General features: G+C 53.6%; 1 protein-coding gene across 1 annotated transcript in view; it reads right to left on the bottom strand.

Annotated features, from left to right (window-relative positions):
* Sptbn5 (spectrin beta, non-erythrocytic 5) overlaps positions 1–16,691 on the bottom strand; it is a 37,693-nt gene that overhangs the window by 13,937 nt on the left and 7,065 nt on the right. Inside the window, 37 exon segments of the mRNA XM_051183161.1 lie at positions 391–471; positions 660–802; positions 805–844; positions 943–1,092; positions 1,549–1,716; positions 2,031–2,135; positions 2,550–2,643; positions 2,645–2,694; positions 2,797–3,000; positions 3,282–3,458; positions 3,608–3,718; positions 3,799–3,913; positions 5,029–5,174; positions 5,379–5,514; positions 5,870–6,015; positions 6,980–7,096; positions 7,311–7,511; positions 7,708–7,763; positions 7,766–7,893; positions 8,149–8,363; positions 8,698–8,862; positions 9,141–9,169; positions 9,172–9,259; positions 9,262–9,312; positions 9,839–9,938; positions 10,084–10,223; positions 10,326–10,593; positions 11,303–11,590; positions 12,302–12,377; positions 12,380–12,513; positions 12,952–13,082; positions 13,368–13,520; positions 14,217–14,357; positions 14,406–14,542; positions 15,416–15,544; positions 16,411–16,476; positions 16,479–16,647. Coding sequence (XP_051039118.1) covers positions 391–471; positions 660–802; positions 805–844; positions 943–1,092; positions 1,549–1,716; positions 2,031–2,135; positions 2,550–2,643; positions 2,645–2,694; positions 2,797–3,000; positions 3,282–3,458; positions 3,608–3,718; positions 3,799–3,913; positions 5,029–5,174; positions 5,379–5,514; positions 5,870–6,015; positions 6,980–7,096; positions 7,311–7,511; positions 7,708–7,763; positions 7,766–7,893; positions 8,149–8,363; positions 8,698–8,862; positions 9,141–9,169; positions 9,172–9,259; positions 9,262–9,312; positions 9,839–9,938; positions 10,084–10,223; positions 10,326–10,593; positions 11,303–11,590; positions 12,302–12,377; positions 12,380–12,513; positions 12,952–13,082; positions 13,368–13,520; positions 14,217–14,357; positions 14,406–14,542; positions 15,416–15,544; positions 16,411–16,476; positions 16,479–16,647 — 4,848 coding nt within the window.

Below are 16,691 nucleotides of genomic sequence, written 5' to 3'. Positions count from 1 at the left end.
ATCTTTTCTTGGAATTTTGAAACAGTAAATTATGATTACAATTTTGTTCAAGTTCAGAAAATTGTCCTGGCTCCATGTACCTCCCCTGCATCTTACCATAACATTAACCTGACTGCCAATGTTTCCAGCAGAGGCAATAATGTTATTACAGGTGTAGAATCATGTGACCACCACCACACTCGTGTGTGTGTGTGCTCTCTCACCTCGGAGAAAGGCATGGTACTCGTTTTGGAGATGAAGAAATTAAGGATTGGCCAGATGAGGGAGCTTGCCTAGCTGTGTCGAAGTAGTGCAAAGATGAATTGGGGCCTGCTCTGGATTCTGGAGTCCATCAGACAAATCTCCCAACGGGAGACACTGTGTCAGCCCCTCCCGGACACAGCCTCTTACCTGTAATTTGCGGACTTGTCTGCAGAGCTGCAGGCAGTGCTTAAGGTTCAAGCCCATGTCATCACTGTTCACCATCCTCTCCTGTGAAGGCCAAGGGTGGGGACACAATGCTCAGCTCTGGCCACTTGCACCTGGGGCACTGTCAGGGACTTCCCACCAAAGCCCCTACCATCAGGGAGCCAGAGAACTACAGGCCCCACCCTACCCTTTAGCTCCGGTCCGCCACCCCCACCCCAGCCCCCAAGTGCCCTGTTCAGTGAAGCCTTCACCTTCTCCTGGATCCAGGCCTCTGCAAGCTCCACTCTCTGCAGGAACTCCAGGAAGCTGCGCCTATCCTCCAGGGCCTGGCCCCACGGAGTCCCTGCCTGCCTCAGCTTCTCCCAGAGCTCCCACAGGGCCTTCAGCTTCTGGAAGAAGTCTGAGGGTGGCTCTGCCTGAGGAGCCCTTCGCCTTGCTGGAAAACAGGAATAGGGGACATCTCAGCACCTCTCATCTTATTGGAGACGTTGGCAATCAACACTTTAGAGTAGTCTGGGCTGAGGCTGGGGTTACCGTGGCAACAGAGATGACAACCTGCTCATGGGCCTGGACCTCAGCCATGAAGGCCTGGTGTTTCTGCAGGTGCTTCAGATGATCTTTTAGGTTCCCAGGAGGGCTCCAGGCTCTCAGTTGTTGGACCCACTCCTGGATCCAGTCCTCAACCTGGTAGGGATGGGGCAAAAATCCTATAATGCTCCATCCTGAAACCAACTCCCTCCACTCCCCTTCAACTCCAGGTGGTGGGCTACTGGCCTCGGGAAGAACCAGGAGTATCTAGTAATCAAGAATCATGGTTCTAGCCCAGGAAGCCATGCCCCAGGCTAGGCTGAGCAAGGAACTTGGATGGAAGTCCATTTCAGAGGTGTGAGCCCCCTGTTCCAGGAACCTGAATGGCTATGCTCCCTTTCCTAGCTCTTCTCTGCCTTGGCTCTGCCAGTGCTCAGCAAACAGAAGAGTCTCAGTCCACAGGGGCTTCAAATCAAATGTTCTGGGCGCCATGGCCCCTAGGAAGCCATTTAACTCTCCCAACCTGTTTTTGTCATCATAGTGTTATGTCATTAAATGTCACCTCAAATGTACTCTTAAGGTTTAAGCAAAAGTCAGGGATGGTCCTCTGACCTGAGCTGCTGCCCTGGTAAAGTTGGCTGTCATCAGGGAGGTGTGCAGGGCCTGTCCCCGGCTCTCTGCCAGCTCCTTCACTTGAGCCCGACGCTCCAGGACCTGGTAAACCAGGTTCTGTCCCTTAGGGCTTGGGGCAGTTTTCAACTGCTCGCGCAGAGCTGCCTTCTGTGGAACACAGATAGTCTGCTGGTCTATTCTGGCAACCTGGCCATTGACTTTCAGCTCTGCATGGTTAGGGGCTGGCTGAGGGCCCTGGCAGTAGCCAGAACCACTCCTTTTGGTGACTTCAAACTAAGTAAATGCTCCCCGGGGCCCCTGCAGTGTGAAGCACCCCAGCCTGGGTCTTTTCTTGAGCTATATGTACAATGCTGCCCCTAGTTCCACAGACATACCAGCACGGTTTCTGGGCATACACCCAGCCACCATACCTCTCCTGAAGACACCCCATCATCCTGTTCAGGAGTCCCTGAGCCCATCACCTTCTTGTCCTGGAGTGCGAGCACTTTTTGGAAGATCACATGCTTGCTGATCAACTGTTCCGTTTCTTCCACTGAGCTCCCCAGGACACTGGCCTTTAGGAATGCCTAGATCAGTATGTGGAAATGTCAGAGGCCCTGCCCAGGCAGCACCCCTGGGGCCTGGGCAGCAGACATAAACACTGTGCATGGTCAGGGGAGTGGTGAGGGGGAACAGGGGCCCAGAGTAGAGGCCAGCAATGCCTCAACCTCTGACAAAGCGGAGAGTGTGGGCAATCTCTACCCAACTCCATGGGTCGCAGTCCAGTGTCTAGGCTGGGGAAGAGCAGGGCTAGATCTGGTCTGGGGGTGCTAGTGAGGACCATGGTGCCCTGGTGATCTACACTAGCTACCAGGGAGGACTCACCCACAGCCCCCAAGCTCCGTGTCCAAGAAAAAGTCAAAGACTCGGAAGGAAGGCAGGAACACACAGAGACATGAAAGAGGGGGAGGAGGGTTAGAGTCGGGGCTGTAAAGACCTGCCTCCTGGGCTGTGAGGAGCTCTGCCAGGTGATCACACTGTCTGAGGAGGCGCCGTTCTTGAAGCACGGCCTGCAGTCTCTCTTGCTTGAGTGTCCTTGAACACCTGGTCACATTCCCCCTGTAGGGCTTGAAGCCCATCCTGGACCTGAAGATGAGCATGTGGAAAGGTGGGTTTGGGTGGTGGGGGTGGGAAGGAGACAGCCCATAGGAGGGCAGGGTAGGCTGGGAGCTTGGGGAAAGTGCCCACCTCCTTAGTGGGTGTCCCTGTGGCCAGAAGTGCTTGCTGGCCTAGCTTAATGGCCCGCTGCTACAGCTCCTCCCTGGCTTCCAGCTCTGCCCGCAGCCATTGATGGGCTCTGAGCCTGAGCAGGCTACTGTTGGGTTCCCAGGAACCCTCCTCCATCTGCAGCTCCTGATGCATGCTGGCCACCCAGGAGGTGGAGTCCTTCACCTGACCCCGGAGACAATGAGGAGCCCTTGAGATGGGGCTGGTGGCAAACAACCGGTCTGCCTGACCCATGCACATTTAGAGACATCAAACTGTCTGAGACAGAGCTTCTGGTGAGACTCACAAGTCCTTGTCATTTGGCTTCTCTGTCGTCATCCAGCCCAGTCCTTCCAGGATCACAGGCCCCTTCCTGGCCACACTTATTTTCCCTCAAGAACTGGAGGGCCTCAGTGCATGTACACATCTGTGCACATGTGCACCCTCCCAAGGGGAGAAGCCCTCACCGCTGTGTGGAATCGGAGCAGGAGGAGTGCTCGCTTCAACCAGGCCCTGCGCTGCCCCACATGCAGCTGGAGGGCCTCCCAGGCTTGTGTCACAGTCTGCTGCTGGACAGTGGCGAGGGCCTGAGGACCTGGACACAGCTTCTGCACCCTGCCTCCAGCCTTCAGCAGTTCCTGCAGCTGGCAGGTAAGGGGTAGGAGAGGAGAGCAAGTTCTTCACTGTCTCAGTACTCAAGCCCGGGAACTTGATGGGCCATGCTCTGCCACGCATGGCAGGCCCAGGGGAGAGCCTGTAGGGGCCTGGGGGCCAGTGCTAACAGCCTACTTACCTGCTGTCCCATGCCTGCCAGCTTGTGTTCCAGCCCCTCATGTCTCTACAGCTGGTTCTCCACCCCGTGCCGGTCCTGGGCCACATCATCAGGGAGGCTTGTAGCTTTCTCCTAGGGTAGAAAAGGGTCAGAGTGGCGTAGGAAGGGAGGGTGGGCACTGATTCTGGGAGATCCACTTCTAGAGTTCATACCTGGATCTGAGGAAGGATTTCTAGAAGGTCTTTGTGGACTCTGAGGGTGGTTTCTGTGTCATGGAGCAGGCGGCTTTGGGCACGGGTCAACTGCCACATTTCGGACCAGGCAGCCCTACCAGACTGCATTCCCACCCTGGTCTGATTTCTGGGTGGAATCCATGGATTTCCCAGCGCTCCTGGATGGGGCTTTTGCTTTGAGCCTTCTGCTTCCTAACACGTTGCACCCTTCCCCAAAGCCTCTCTGGCTTCACAGGGAGTGTTGCTGTGAGCTGTCCTGTCGTCTCAGTACTTCACAACTCTCTCTGTCCTAACGGCTCCCATCTTTTGTGTCTGATTTTCAGTATGCTAATCCATCCCATTTGTGGTGGTTTGAACAGGACTCATGAGTTTGAATGTTCGGCCTGTAGGGAGTGGCACTATTAGGAGGTGTGGCCTTGCTGGAGGAAGTGTGTCACTGTGGGGGTGGGCTTTGAGATCCCATATATGCTCAAGCTATGCCCAGTGTGAGACAGTTCACTTCCTGTTGCCTGCAGATCAAGATGTAAGATCTCCCAGCTCCTTCTTCAGCACCATGTCTGCCTGCACACTGCCATGTCCCGCCCTGATGACAATGAACTAAACCTCTGAAACTGTAAGCCAGCCCCAATTAAATGTTTTCCTTTATAAGAGTTGCTGTAGTCATGGTGTCTCTTTAGAACAATAAAAACTCTAGCTAAGATACCTCTAGAAATGCCTTGAGCAGAGAGTCCTTATCTTTCCTCCATTTGCTCCTTAACATGCTCTCCCTGTGCTCAAAGGCTTCTTCCAGGCTAGACTTTATGCTGAGGGTCATGAGAAGATCTGACCTCGCCTTAAGCTCATGGGCTAGAGAAGGGCCCATACCAGCAGGAGGTGGACCCAGGAATAATACACTGAAGGGATGTGAGCATGGGAACTTGAAGCTCAGAGCTCATGGGAGGCCTCCTCCTCTCTAGCTCAGGTAGTAACTTTCTACAGTTTCTCCCGCAGATCCAAGGAGGCAATAATCGGGGAAAGTTTCCCTGGGGGGATGGGAGTATCTGGTTGGTATCTCCAGCCTCATCTTCTATCACAGAGCACATTGGAGGCTTTTGCATCTCAGGGACCTTGCCCTCTCTAACTGAGCAAACAGGTCCTGTCACTGCAGAGTGTTAACATTCCAAGACACTGGGCTGGCACCCTCCTCCAAACCTAGACCATCTCACTCACCGCAGATCCTGCTGCCTCTGGTGGGCCTTGGGGGCAGCACTGTGCCCACACTCTAACAAGCTGTCTGCCAGCTTCTGGCAGGTTTCTATTCGCAGGGCATCAGTTTCAGTTTGGTTCTGAAACTTTGCAAACTTAGTGCAGAGTTGCTGAGGAGAGAGGGGAGTAGATGACAGGCTAGCTCTAGTAAAGGTACCCAGTGACAGTGTAGAGTTGTGTGGCCACAGTATTAGCACACTCCTCCCCAAAGTCATATCCCATGACTCGACTACACCTTCTCCATCCAGCTCAGCAGGACTAGCCCTGGCATCCAGCATCTGCCTCATGTGTCTTTCCTGCTCCTAGCCCCTCACCAGAACATGCTCATGGTCCTCTCCAAAGCTGTCCCCTCCTCTGGCCACCTGCTTCCAGCTAGCCAGCTGTCTCCGCAGATCCTCAGCTTCTGTCATGTACTCATGTAGCTTCAGGGTTCCCTCCATCTCCTGACCCCTGTGGTGAGAGCCAGGGGTTCCCCAGATGTTAGCTGCCTACTCATCCCCCCGGGGACCTGATGGCAAGGGTGCTGAAGGGTTCTTTGTCCAAACCTTTGACTTGGGAAGAAGACAGAGTAAGGCCAGAGTAGGGGGCAGAGGGTGTTGGCAAGAGATGGAAAGTTGGGAATTGGGGGCTCAAGTTTCAGCTAAGTGGACATTTACTGAAGAACTTATAGATAGGTAAGCAACACATAGCAAAAACAGCATTCTAAAGGACTAGGTTCCCACCATGATAGGGCCATGGCAGGGGATGGTAGGCTGTGTTTAGGGCCCTTGTGTCCATGGATGAGAGGGTCCATTATGCCCCTCACCTTGCATCTGCCAGCTTCTGTAGGGCCTGCAATTGTTCCCGTACAATACCCAGCTGCTCAGAGGCCTCAAATCCAGGAAGGGTCTGGAATCTCTGCTCAAGATCCTCCATGGAGCTCCAATAAAGGGCTAATTCCTGCTGCAGCATCTGCCAATATAAGAACCCAGACCTGGTGGTTCTTCAGCTCTCTGTACATCTACCCCCCCAAACACAACCTACACATTTATCCCCCCAGACATTCATTAACAACTCACACACTCATCTGCTTACCTCTCAGCTCATTCACTTACCAATATCCTCACCCATCTATCTACACATCCACATTCCATCTACTCAGCTTCACCCACCCACCCATTACCCACTTACCCAATACTGACAGCACACTTACTGTTTTACAAAATGAAGATATGGTCTCCACCCTAAGAGGGTTCACTACTTACCCAGAAAGAGTAAACAATGGGAAGACTGGGCCAAGGAAGGAGGGATCATGCTGGACCCCAATATCAAAGTGTAAAACTAGACCGAACTGAGCAAGCCTCTCTGCATGCTTGGTGCACGCAGGCACTGCCTCCAGGGAAAGCTCACTGAACACCCTCATCCACGAGACACACCCAGCAGTGACCATGACAAGAAGCAGGGGTGCTGTGGGACTAAGGAGCTTGGTGGTTCTAAGAATCCACTCTGGTCTCCCCCCTTCCCTCCCTTCCTACCAGGGATGCTTGCAGGAGGAGATGGGTTTGAGGCTGGTGATTGGATTAACAAACAGGATGATGTTCAGAGCCCTAGAGAAGGACACATATGAAGGACACGGGGCAGGCTGAAGCAGGAGTAGGAAAGTGCTGGGAAGGAGATGAAGGAAGAGGAGACAGAGGTACCCGAGTCTGTCCAGGAGGGCTACAGAAGGCAAGCACACACCTGAGTTACCAGGCTGCGCTGTACTGGCAGAAGTGTGTGCTCAGGGGAGGAGGGTGAACCAGGGCTAGCCATGTGTTCAGGAAGGAAACAGCAGGCCAGGGCTCAGCGTCTCAGGAAGTAGGATGTACAGTTTGGGGTGTGGCAGACCCCCCCATGGTCTACTGTCACTCACATGGAGATGCTCAGGACACGGTACCTGGTGTTTCCTAATGAGCCCAAAGGTAGCTGCATCACCGCTGCCATATTCCTAACTGCTAGCCAGAGGCCACTTTTCCTCCACCCAGGTCTCTATTTCTGACACCTTCAGAAAATACTGCAAAAAGCGATGTTGACTCATCTCAGTGATCTTAGCTGAGACCATTCCTCACCTATCCTGGCCACCGGCAGCCAGCAGAGACCCTTATTGGAACCAGCTAACTCTTGGCGCAGAGCTCTCATCCCCATCTCCATGAAGGCCCCACAATTTCTCTCTCCCACAGCCGGTCCAGCTTCCACTGCTCTGCAGACCTCACCCTCTTGTCCCCTACCTGCTGGACAGTGATGGCCTGCTGCAAGCAATGGGAACGTGCCTCACATGCCTGCTCCAGTTCTGCCCAGCGGCCTTCTAGCTTCTGGCATTGCTCCACAACTTGTTGAGCTTGGGGGTGCCCAGAGGCTGCTAGACTCTGGCCAGAACTTAGCGCCCTATGCATGTGTCCCATGTGAGCTTTCACCTCTGCCTGGAGCACCTGCCACAGAACAATGGGATTCCCTTAGCCAGATATCCAGATTAGAGTCGTGGACGTGTCTCTAGTTCTAGATCACCAGGCTAAGAACAGCTGGAGCAAAGTGTATTTGGAAACCAGGACACCCAGGGAGAAGGACTTCGAGGCAGGGATACCCTGAATAGTGTTGGGAGTCCTGGGAGGAAACAGGTGACACTACCTTGTGCTTACGTTGAAGGCTCTGAGCATCATGCCAGCAATGGGCGGGGCGGGTGGACTGGTACTGGGCATATGCTCAGCCACCCATGTGAGTTCCAGGTTGCTAAGGCAGTTAAATTGGTAGAACTGGACTGATGCCTGTAGTTGCAGGTGCCGGGTGGCCAGCTTGCTCTGCAGGGACTTGAACCTGGTAGAAGGAGAAAAGATAAAGAAGCTGGGGGAAAGAATAAAGACAGGGTTGCGGTCCTTTCCTCATCCCCACCAGGGATCTATGAAGAACAATGTCAGGGACCAGAGGAAAACCTCTGACTCCCTCCCACCCCAGAATGCCTCTACTCAGAGAAGAAGGGGGTCCCTTAGGTGCCACTTAGTCCTCGGGTTCACAAGACGTGTGTGGCGGGGGAAGCATGACCCTCAGGCACAGTGAAGATGGAATGGCCACCTCTGGTGACACCTCTGGCTCTCCTCCAAGATGGTCAGGGAAGTAGACACATGGTGGGTCTGAGAGATGAGGGCAGTCATCTTGCTGGCCAGTGCCTGCCTCTTGTCCTTTAGTCGACAGTGCTGATTCTGCAGCCTCAGGCTGGAGCACAGGTCCTGTCCTGTTTCTGTACTCTGCAGGGCTCCTTCCAGGTGCTCCAACATCTCCCTGACATCCTGGAGAGGGTGATAAGGGGCTGCGCCCACCTTTCCATTGTAGCCTCGCAGGCAACTCTGCTGGGCTCTAAGCCCACAGTGCTCCTAGCCCCAGATCCACCAGGGACCCATCATGGCCTACTAACCAGTAGTGTGCAAGCCACCCCCTTATGCACCGTCCTCTCTAGACTCACAGAAAGTACTCTTGTGGTGGCTTGCTGCTGGGCAAAGCCACGCTTAGCTTACTCTGTGCCAGAGGCTCTGTACAGGACTTCATGGGGGGCCACTCTGTTCTCCCTGTTCCCATTCTGTCTTCCTTCTGTGTCCTCATCCCCTTCCCACATTCCCCAGGGACCCGCAGTAGCTCCAGGAGCTGCTCCTGCTGTCTGGTCTGCTGCAGCTTGTCCCCTTGCTCTGCCATCCTGTGGTGCAACTCCTCCCACTTGTGATTCAGGCCCTGAAGTCTGTCCTGTGTGTCCTCCTGTGCAGATGGGTGGCTACGCAACAGCTCTCTTCCAGCCTGGAGTGGAGACAAAGGCCAGGCCATCTTGCTGAGCTGTGCACCACCACCAACCGCAGTACGCTGTACCCATGGGCAGGAGGCAGGCTGCTGGCTACAGGTGCTTTCTCCTAGCTTCCTGGGATGGTGGCAGCTTCCTGAGCTGATTTGAGTGCCTATCTAAGGGACACCAGCTAAGTGAAGGAGGCAGGGGGACTGCTCTATAGAAATAGGCAGAGCAGTGTGTGCTGGGGATCTGAAGACAAGAGGGCCCTGCACCTTCTGTCCACCATCCTCACCTGCTGTAGGTCCTCCACAGACCCCCGGTAACTAACATCTTGCTCTCAGTCCTTTTATGCCACTTGAGTTTCTGCAGAATGTTGCAGCATGCTTGGGAGGGTTCATCGGCCACTGGGGGGGCCACTTCTCCTCCATCCATAGCATTAACTCTGCCACAGCCTGCTTCCATTCCTGCCCAAGAACCAGGGGACAGAGGGTTTCCAGGGCCCAGGGTGAGGGGTGGCACACCTACCTCTAGAGAGCAGGGCCCTGTGGGGAAAAACAAGACCCAGAGCCAATTCTCAGGTACATGGGAGGTAGAGCTTATATTTTTCTGATTCCCAAATGAGGCAAGGACACTGCCCAGAAAGAAATGCCTGTCGGATCCCACTTCTCGGGACCACACCAGATCTCACGTGGTTCTTGACATAAACAGGTTGATGTTCTTGGAGGCCTGGCCTGGCCCTAGGACCTGAACAAGCATCAAGGCTAAGGTCTATAACTACTTCCTTCCCTTCGCCCACACAAACCCCTGGTGTGTCAGAAGTGAGGGCGGGTGTGTAGGGGCGGTTAGTCGAGGAGTGCTTCTCTGAGAAGCACAGTGACCTCTTGTATCCTCTTGGAAAGACCCATGGGTGGGGAATGCTCAGTAAACAGGCTCCTACTGCCTCAGTGCAACGGTGGGCTCCTGGGGACATCTCCTGCAATGCGGACTCACTTGCAATTGGAGGGAGGCCAGCAGTTGCTGCCTTCTCTGCTCACCCCTCTCCTGAGCCCTGGTCCACCATGTCTGGGCACTGTGCAGCAGCTTTCTGATCCTGGAGTGTGGGCAGGAGGGCAAGAGGAGACTGCTCTTCCCTGCCCTACCCCACTCCCACCCCCAGCCCAAGGGAACCCCACTCCACCCAGCCTCCAGACAGCAGTCTGTCCCAGTGCAGAGACTGCAGCAGGCAAATGGCTCACTTGTGCTCAGCGGGGTGTTGGCGCAGAAGCAGCTTCTTACCACGAACCTGCTGGGCCTCAGCCCATGACCCCAGGGTGCTCCGGAGCCACCCCAAACCCTGGTGCTGTTGCAGCAGGCTCTGGGTCTCCCTTAAGTCGTCCTGGTACAGAGACCTGAAGTCAGGGCATCCTCGGGCCTTCCAGCCCACCCTGGCTTCTGAGCCGAAGGAGACCAGCTCCCCTCTAGTAACAGTAGGGGGCACTCCAGTTTTACTTCCCCAAGTCTTTTCCCCAAGATTGTCCAGGTGCAGGGAGGCCTCACGGCTGGCACAGGCGGCAATGAAGCTATCCACTTCTTGGGCAAACCTCTGCAGGTCCAGCCCATCCTGAAGTTTCTGCTGCCTCTGCCCCCACAGAGCCTTCAGCTGCTGGCCCTGCTGGCCTAGGAACCTTAGGGCACTGGCCACCTCTGGGAACTGTGGGGAGTCTGAGTCTGCCACCAGCTGGCCTTGAGACTCCAACTGCTGCAGCCTGTGTAAAACAATAGACAGTGTCAAACCATACCCAGCCCTTCTCATCAGTTCATCTAGCCCTTCATCACAGAGCTCTAAAGTGAGGATGACTGGCTGGTCAGTCCTATTGGTTCACGTTCTCATAGGACAGTTGTATCCTGGCCTATGAATAAGATGGAATGCAACAGACTAGGCGGAGTACCCAGGATCTACATCACACTGTCCTCTATGTAGATTGCTAGTGACATGCTGGGATAACACAACTCAACAAAAATCACTCAATCCATGCATGCCTGCTGTCAGGGCCACTGGAACCTTTGACCCAGCAGAACAGGTGCCCCTTTAGGCTGGCTGCTGCCCCTGCATTGGAAACAGGTGGCACAGCTGTGGGGGGTGGGCAGGAAAAGCCAGCATCTCCTCTAAGCTGCTGCAACCCTAAAGTAGTGGGTGTGTGTGATAAGCGGAAGGCAGGTGTCTGTCTCTCAGGGCCCACTTGATACCTGTCGGCTCCCTGGAGCAGGGGACAGTCTGAGGCTTGTACCAGTGGCTCTGTTTGCTCATAAGGCTGTACATCACTTCTGAAGGAAGTGAGGAGGTAGAAATATTAGTCCCATTGGTGGGTGCTGGGCCCTCTGACTGTAGAGGCCACCAGGATATGCGCTGCTCAGAATGGGAAGCCAGATTGGTAACGCCATTATCATAAGGAGAGTGGCTGGGCCTGTCCTGACCTCTCTTGCCACAGGCAGGTCTCCTCCTGTAGGCTTCCAAGCTTCCTCAGCAGCTCCTGGGCTGAGGCCACATCCTTCAACTGCTGTTCGCTGCACAGTTGAGCCCGGATGCCCTCCGCCCACAGCAGCAACTTCTGGCTCTCTTGTAGGATGCCTTGCTGGACCCGAGCCTCAGTCTGGACCTGGACTCGCTGGGCCAGTTGCCTTTGCACTTGCTTTAGCAGATCCTGCAGCATCAGCACCTGCTCCTGAAGCAGCCAGCCCTCTATGGGGCCTGACTCCAGCACCCTGCAGGATGTTAACCCCTGCAGTCAGTACGCCAGGCCTGTGTCTCCCGGGGAAATGGTGACAGCTCTGAATGTCTACCCTACCCCAAGCTAGAAGCAGCATGTGCCTGGGGCTCTCCCTTTCTCTGAGTGTTGGGAGCCAGATCCAACCCTAATGAAAGGACAAGGAGAACACTAATTCTGTGTCCTTGCCGAGGTACAGACCTTGAAAGGTCCAGTGTGGGGCCTAGGCCTCAAAGGCGTTAAGGTGTCAGTTCCTGGGAACCTGGCATTCCCCTCTGAAATGCTGTCTGTGGCTATCAGTCAAAAAACAGCTGTGTCAGATATCCTGGCTGTCATTGTGTGGTTTAGATTTCTACTGACCCTGGCCATTCTCTCCCTGAAAATAGGATACAAGATGCTGTACTTCTTAATACATTTGTTTGGCATAAGGCAGTTTGTGCAAGACCTCCCAAACCAGCTTTTTTGTCTTGATCTTCTCATCTCCTGACCCCCCCACTTGAGGCTTGTCATTGAAGAACGACTTGCTGGTCCAGGTCACGACAGCACGTTCTCATGCCAACAGTCTCTGGCTTCTGCCAGCACCTTTCTACTAGCACAGCATAGCCATCTTCTCCCCACCCCAGTTCCTGCCCCTTCCTTATTTTATTAGGGCTTCCCTCTGCCCTTACTGCCACCCCAGCCACCATCACTGTCCTAAAGCTGGCCGTACTCCATAGCTGCTCTTTGGAGGTAGGAAATCCTCTTCTCCAGTACCAGGACCTTCTGCTGGGTCCAGTGGCTGTCCTCAGAGCCTCCAGCTTGCCTATTGCATTTAGCAGTTGGGCTCATGTGGGTTCAGACTCCTGTAGTAGACGGCACACCTCCATGTTGTGTGTCAGCTGCAGCGTTTTCTCCCCCTTCAGGGCTTCCAGCTGCTGCCACCTGAGCCGAGGACACAGGGATGTGTCCATCACAAGGACACCTCCCATCCATCCAATGATACCCATCCAGCTGAGGCCTTAGACAGTGCCTAACAGGACTGAGGCTTCCAGGCTGGTGTATAGTGAGATATTCACTCAGCCTGCACTTGTTGCACTGACCACGCCCATTGGGGTGGGGACAGGTACAGATGTGACCTGGGAGAACTAGGCTCTCTCTTGCTTCCTGGTGGGAGATGATAGCATCCAGAGGCATCTTTGCGACAGGAACCTGCTGGCAGTTATCTGTCTCTGAATAAACATCTATCAGCTTATCTGTTTTCCTAGATTCTTATTTATTCCATAATACTGCCCACCCCTCACTGTCTTCAGCACCATCTAGCCTCTTGCTTGGAGTCACCAAGCAAGGGCCCTGCCCCCTCTGCATCCCCCTTCTTGTCACCTCTGGTTCAGGTTTTCCTCCTGTTGTCGGATTTTCAAGGAGTGTCCTGGACATCTCTGCTTCAGTTGTCCAGCAGTGCTGATGACCTCAGCCCAGTGGCCTTTTCCGATGGCCAATGTCATGAGAAAGTTCTGAGAAGGAGGACCCAGACCCCTGGGGGGGGCAGGCTCTTCTCTCCCCACCCCCTTTGGACCACAAAAGTCTCTGGGATGCTTGGCTCTAAAACACTCATCCTGCTAGCCTTGAGACAGAAAGCTGGTGAGTCACTAGCCCTCAGAGTCAGGCCTGCCACCTTGGGACCCTGCCCAGACAGATCCAGAGCAAATATGAAGAATGGGGAAAACAGTGAGTAACAGGGCGGCAGAAGCAATGCCAAGATGGTGCAAACTTCCATCTCCATTAGCTCAGCAGCTTGCCTCACATTTGAGCTGTGCGGCCTCTAGGTTGTCACCCTGGGGCTGCAGTGTTTGGAATAGTGCTGTTTGCTCCTCCAGCCAGGACTGGAGCTCCCTATAGGAGCTGTAGAAGCTAAGTAGGGCTATTGCCTCCTCTAGTCGGGCCCTGTGAAGCTGAAGAGGCACCCACAGGAGGGGAGGGCACTCAGGGAAGTCCTGGAGTACCCCTGTCTATCCCGAGTGCTCTTGTCTGTCTATCCCAAGCCACGAGCAGGAGCAAGTCTTTACTCCACAAATGTATCACATCCATTTAAAAATTCGTTGACTTCTTGGTCATCATGTAAGCTCTTTCGGAGCATGGAACATATCAGTCACAGCTTTGTTCCTGGGCTCTAGAACAGTAGTTTTCAACCTTGCTAATGCTGCCACCCTTTAATACAGCTCCCCATGCTATGCTGTGGCGATACCCAACCATAAAATTATTTTCATTGCTACTTTGTAACTGTAATTTTGCTACTGTTATGAATTCTCATGTACATTCTGACATGCAGGATATCTGATATGTGACCCCTGTAAAAAGTCATTTGACTCCCCTAAAGGGGTAATGACCCACAGACTGAGGACATTGCTGTAGCTCTTGGTAGGGGCATGACGAACCTTCCATCCCTTCTCTTTTTTTTTTTTTTTTTTTTTTTTTTTTTTTTTGGTGCAGGGATTGAATCCTAGGACCTCAAGTTTTCCAGGCAAGCATGATTTCACTTTTGGGGGTTTTCATCTTGTTGTGTTTCCCAGGCTGGTCATGCAATCTTCCCACCACAACCCCTGGAGCAACTGGGAATAAAGACATATGGCACATGCTTAGCTATGGACATTTCTTAAACAAAGGGCATTACCTTTGCCAGGGGCACATAGGTTCTCATAGTTCTGGCTCAAATGAGCCTGTGCCTGGAGTATGGTATTGGAGTCTACATCAAAGTCATATTCAGTCTGAAGAGCCATCCTTGGACCTTCCTCTAGAAGGCACATATCACCTGTGCAGAAGGAAGGCAGTGTGTCCACACCTAGCTCCCACCAGGTGGCAGGTTCTCCACCAAGATGTGGTCATACCTGGGGTTTCTGTTCTAGGCTGTGAATGACGGTCATCCTGCTCTGGCTGTTCCCCAAGTCTTTCAGCTCCCCAATATTCAGGGCCTCTTCTGGAACCAAGACACACACTGTTTCAAGAGCACAGGATTCAAGGGCTGCTTGGGACCCCTTCCCTACTCAGTAGCTCACTACAAGGTAGGTCAAGGTTGTTTGGTACCCATTGCTCCCCTGTGCCTGGTCCTGTGTGAAGAGCTTTCAGGGTCAAAAAGGCTTGCGACTGGACCTTCCCATTGGGGGCTCATGCGCTTCTTGTGACTGCAAAACTCACAGACCCAGAACAGGCAGGACACTATCCAGGGATATACATAGGTAGGCAAGGCATGTTGTCATGCGAAGTACCATGGGTGTCCAGGGAAAGAAAGGCCAGATGGTCTGGGTATTTAAAGAGGGCAGACAAGGCCCCCTGGAGTCTGCCCAAGAAGACCCATTTGCAAAGCACTGTGGTAGCAGCGGCTAGGCAGGGACGAAGCACAGGCTCACACCCTCCCTGTGAAGACGAGCACCCCATCTCTATCTTCCTGTACTCTGTTCCTGGGCAAGTGTGGACAGCAGCAGCAGCAAACAGACTACTCAGAAATGGGTTATGGACACTGTAAAAGAGCAGGTGCAGAAAGGGGAAGGGAACAAAGAAATCAGAGGAGGACCTGGAGAGTTTCAACTCCACAGAGCCGCATGGCCATCTCATCTAAACTTTGCTGGTGTGAAAACGGCCTTCCTGTGGCTGTCTAGAGGCAGTTATGTGCTGCTCTGAGCAACACAGGTCTTTCCAGATAGCCCCAATCACTTCTTTATGCTGAGCTCAAACTGGCCTCCTCGGGACCTCTTCCATTTGGTTCTGGGAAGCCCCCAGACACAGTGCAGGGAAGATGTTTGGCCTCATTCCTGACAGACTTCAGGCCTGCATGGAGGTCATGACCTTGTACCTCTGGAGGAGAAGGGCATCTGCTGGTGTGAACACTGGCTGCCTGTTGCTGCTAAAACTTGAGCCCCACCCTGAGGTTCTCCTGTTGTGTCTCTGCCAAGCTTGCTCCAGTCTTCTGGAGGCTCCTCCTGTATAGGGGGCAAAGGCTCTGCTCAGGAGGCCAAGTGGCTCCCCACCTGGCAGAAGGGCAGACTCAGCCTCCCCTGCGACAGTGAGAAAAGACTGAGAATTCCAGGAGCCAGGCCTGGCATCTCTACCTTTGCCTGCACCAGATGGGGATGCTGAACACACAAAGGGGACGAGATAGCTTCTGTTGTTTATCAAGTATCACACCGGAAAAGGTGTGGGGCGAGGAGGGTGTGTATGTTTACAAACAGCCTTGGACAAGAAATCAAAAGGCATATTTGGCAGAAATCACTGGGTCCTTAGGCAGAAGCCAGCCTGCCCCATCTCACTTTGATTAACTTATTTGTAAAGGGTGGTGGCGTTCTAGAAACTTGCTAACACATGGATCTGTTTTTAAAATTATTGATTACGTGATCTGAGAGTAAACACAAAGGAAAAGGGAGAGATGGGCCAATAAGGTCTGGGAGTGTGAGACACGATGTGCCGGCTGGGGTCAAGGTCTTTCCTCCATTCATCGACCAGTTTTATGGCCAGGTTCGGTGAAGCAATCTGGAGGCCCTAAGTGCAGCTTAAAGAGTGTACCTGCAGGGCTGGGCAGAGAAGGGGAGAAGGATGTTGGGGCATCTTTAGGGTTGCCAAATTAGAGAATCGAAAGCTTACTTCAGGGTAAAGGGTCGTGAACATAAAGCTATTTGGGAGAACTTGAACATAGCCAAGCTCAGCTATGCTTGATACCCTTGATTGGTGTACACAGAATTCCAAATGACCTGCGACTGGAGGTGGGAGAGGGGTGGGGGTGGAGGGTGGAAATGCACCAGCTCTGGGAGGACCACAGAGACCCTCATTGAGGGAGCAGTGTGCGCCTCATATTTAGTGTAGGAGACATGAGTCTGAATCCTTTCCAGGTTCAGGAGCCCACCTTGAGTGATATCAGGGTGCCTGATCCTCTAGCTCGCTCAGCTCCGCCCCGAAGGCATGCATGCCTTGCTCCAGGACCATGTGGCGCTGCAGCAGGGCCTCCGTCTGGTCCTCCCAGCAGGAAGCGCTTTCTAGTTGCTTCTGTCGCAGCAGAAACCAAGAAGCGGCCTTGGCTGAGTCAGATAAGTACTGTGGGGAAGTGGGAAAGGATTGAGAGCTAACAGATGTCCGCG

The sequence above is a fragment of the Phodopus roborovskii genome, unplaced genomic scaffold, assembly GCF_943737965.1.
Source record: "Phodopus roborovskii unplaced genomic scaffold, PHOROB, whole genome shotgun sequence".
Classification (NCBI taxonomy): domain Eukaryota; kingdom Metazoa; phylum Chordata; class Mammalia; order Rodentia; family Cricetidae; genus Phodopus; species Phodopus roborovskii.
This window is presented reverse-complemented; position numbering and strand designations above follow the sequence as displayed.